The 1,185-nt window shown below is 65.0% G+C and overlaps 1 protein-coding gene across 1 annotated transcript in view; it reads right to left on the bottom strand.

Annotated features, from left to right (window-relative positions):
- Positions 573 to 1,185, bottom strand: part of LOC110389133 (protein Wnt-1-like) — a 4,521-nt gene continuing 3,908 nt past the window's right edge. The window contains exon 3 of the mRNA XM_021379073.1: positions 573 to 596. Within this exon, the coding sequence (XP_021234748.1) occupies positions 573 to 596 (24 nt within the window). The remainder of the gene's footprint in view (positions 597 to 1,185) is intronic.

Genomic DNA, 1,185 nt, shown 5'->3' with positions numbered 1-1,185 from the left:
GGGAATGGGGGGGGATGAGGATGGGGGGAGAGGGGTGGGGATGAAGGGCGGATTTGGGGTCACTGCGCCCCGATGGGGGTCGTCCTGCTCCCCCCTTTCCCACTCCCCCCCCCCAGGAACCAAACTGGGCAGCGCTGATAAAAATAAATCCTTTATTCTTCTCTAGAGCCGGGCAACCTGCGTGGGTTCTCGTGATATCAAAAATAAACCGGCAGCACAAGGCCTGGGAGCGGCGAAGCGCGGTGCGAAGAGTGGGGACCCCCATGGGGCGAGGAAGGGGGGGGGGGACCCCCAAAGGGCGAAGAATGGGGCCCCCAAAGGGCGAGGAGTGGGGCCTCCATGGGGCAAAGAGTGGAGACTCCTATGGGGCGCAGCGGGGACCCCCAAAGGCTGAAGAATGGGGGCCCCAAAAGGGCAAAGAATGGGACCCCCATGGGGCAAAGAGTGGGGATGTCAATGGGGCAAAGAGTGGGGACCCCCAAAAGGTGAAGAGCGGGACCTCCATGGGGTGAAGAGTGGGGATCCCCAAAGAGCAAAGAATGGGGCCCCCATGGGGCAAAGAGTGGGGACCCCTACGGGGCAAAGAGTGGGGACCCCTACGGGGCAAAGAGTGGAGACTCCTATGGGGTGCAGCGGGGACCCCCAAAGGCTGAAGAATGGGGGCCCCAAAAGGGCAAAGAATGGGACCCCCATGGGGCAAAGAGTGGGGACGTTAATGGGGCAAAGAGCGGGGACCCCCAAAGGGCGAGGAGCGGGACCTCCATGGGGCAGTGTGGGGACCCCAAAGAGCAAAGAACGGGACCGCCATGGGGCAAAGGGTGGGGACCCCAAAGAGCAAAGAACGGGGCCCCCGTGGGGCCAAGAGTGGGGACCCCCAAGAGGTGAAGAGCGGGACCTCCACGGGGCGAGGAGTGGGGACCCCCAAAGGGCAAAGAGCGAGATCCCCATGGGGCGCAGAGTGAGGACCCCGAAGAGCAAAGAACGGGGGCCCCGCGGGGCCAAGAGTGGGGACCCCCAAAGGGCAAAGAGCGAGGCCCCCCCCCCCCCTGGGGCAAAGGGCGGGGAGCCCCGCGGAGCGACGAGTGGGGACCCCCCCCCACCCATCCCCAATAAATACCTTATTTACAACGCGGACCCGACCCCTCGGCGAGGAGGAGGAGGAGGAAGAGGGCTGGGTGGGGGGGG

The sequence above is a fragment of the Numida meleagris genome, chromosome 32 (assembly GCF_002078875.1).
Source record: "Numida meleagris isolate 19003 breed g44 Domestic line chromosome 32, NumMel1.0, whole genome shotgun sequence".
NCBI classification, from domain to species: domain Eukaryota; kingdom Metazoa; phylum Chordata; class Aves; order Galliformes; family Numididae; genus Numida; species Numida meleagris.
Note: the sequence above shows the minus strand (reverse complement) of the source record. Positions and strands in the feature narration are given on the sequence as shown.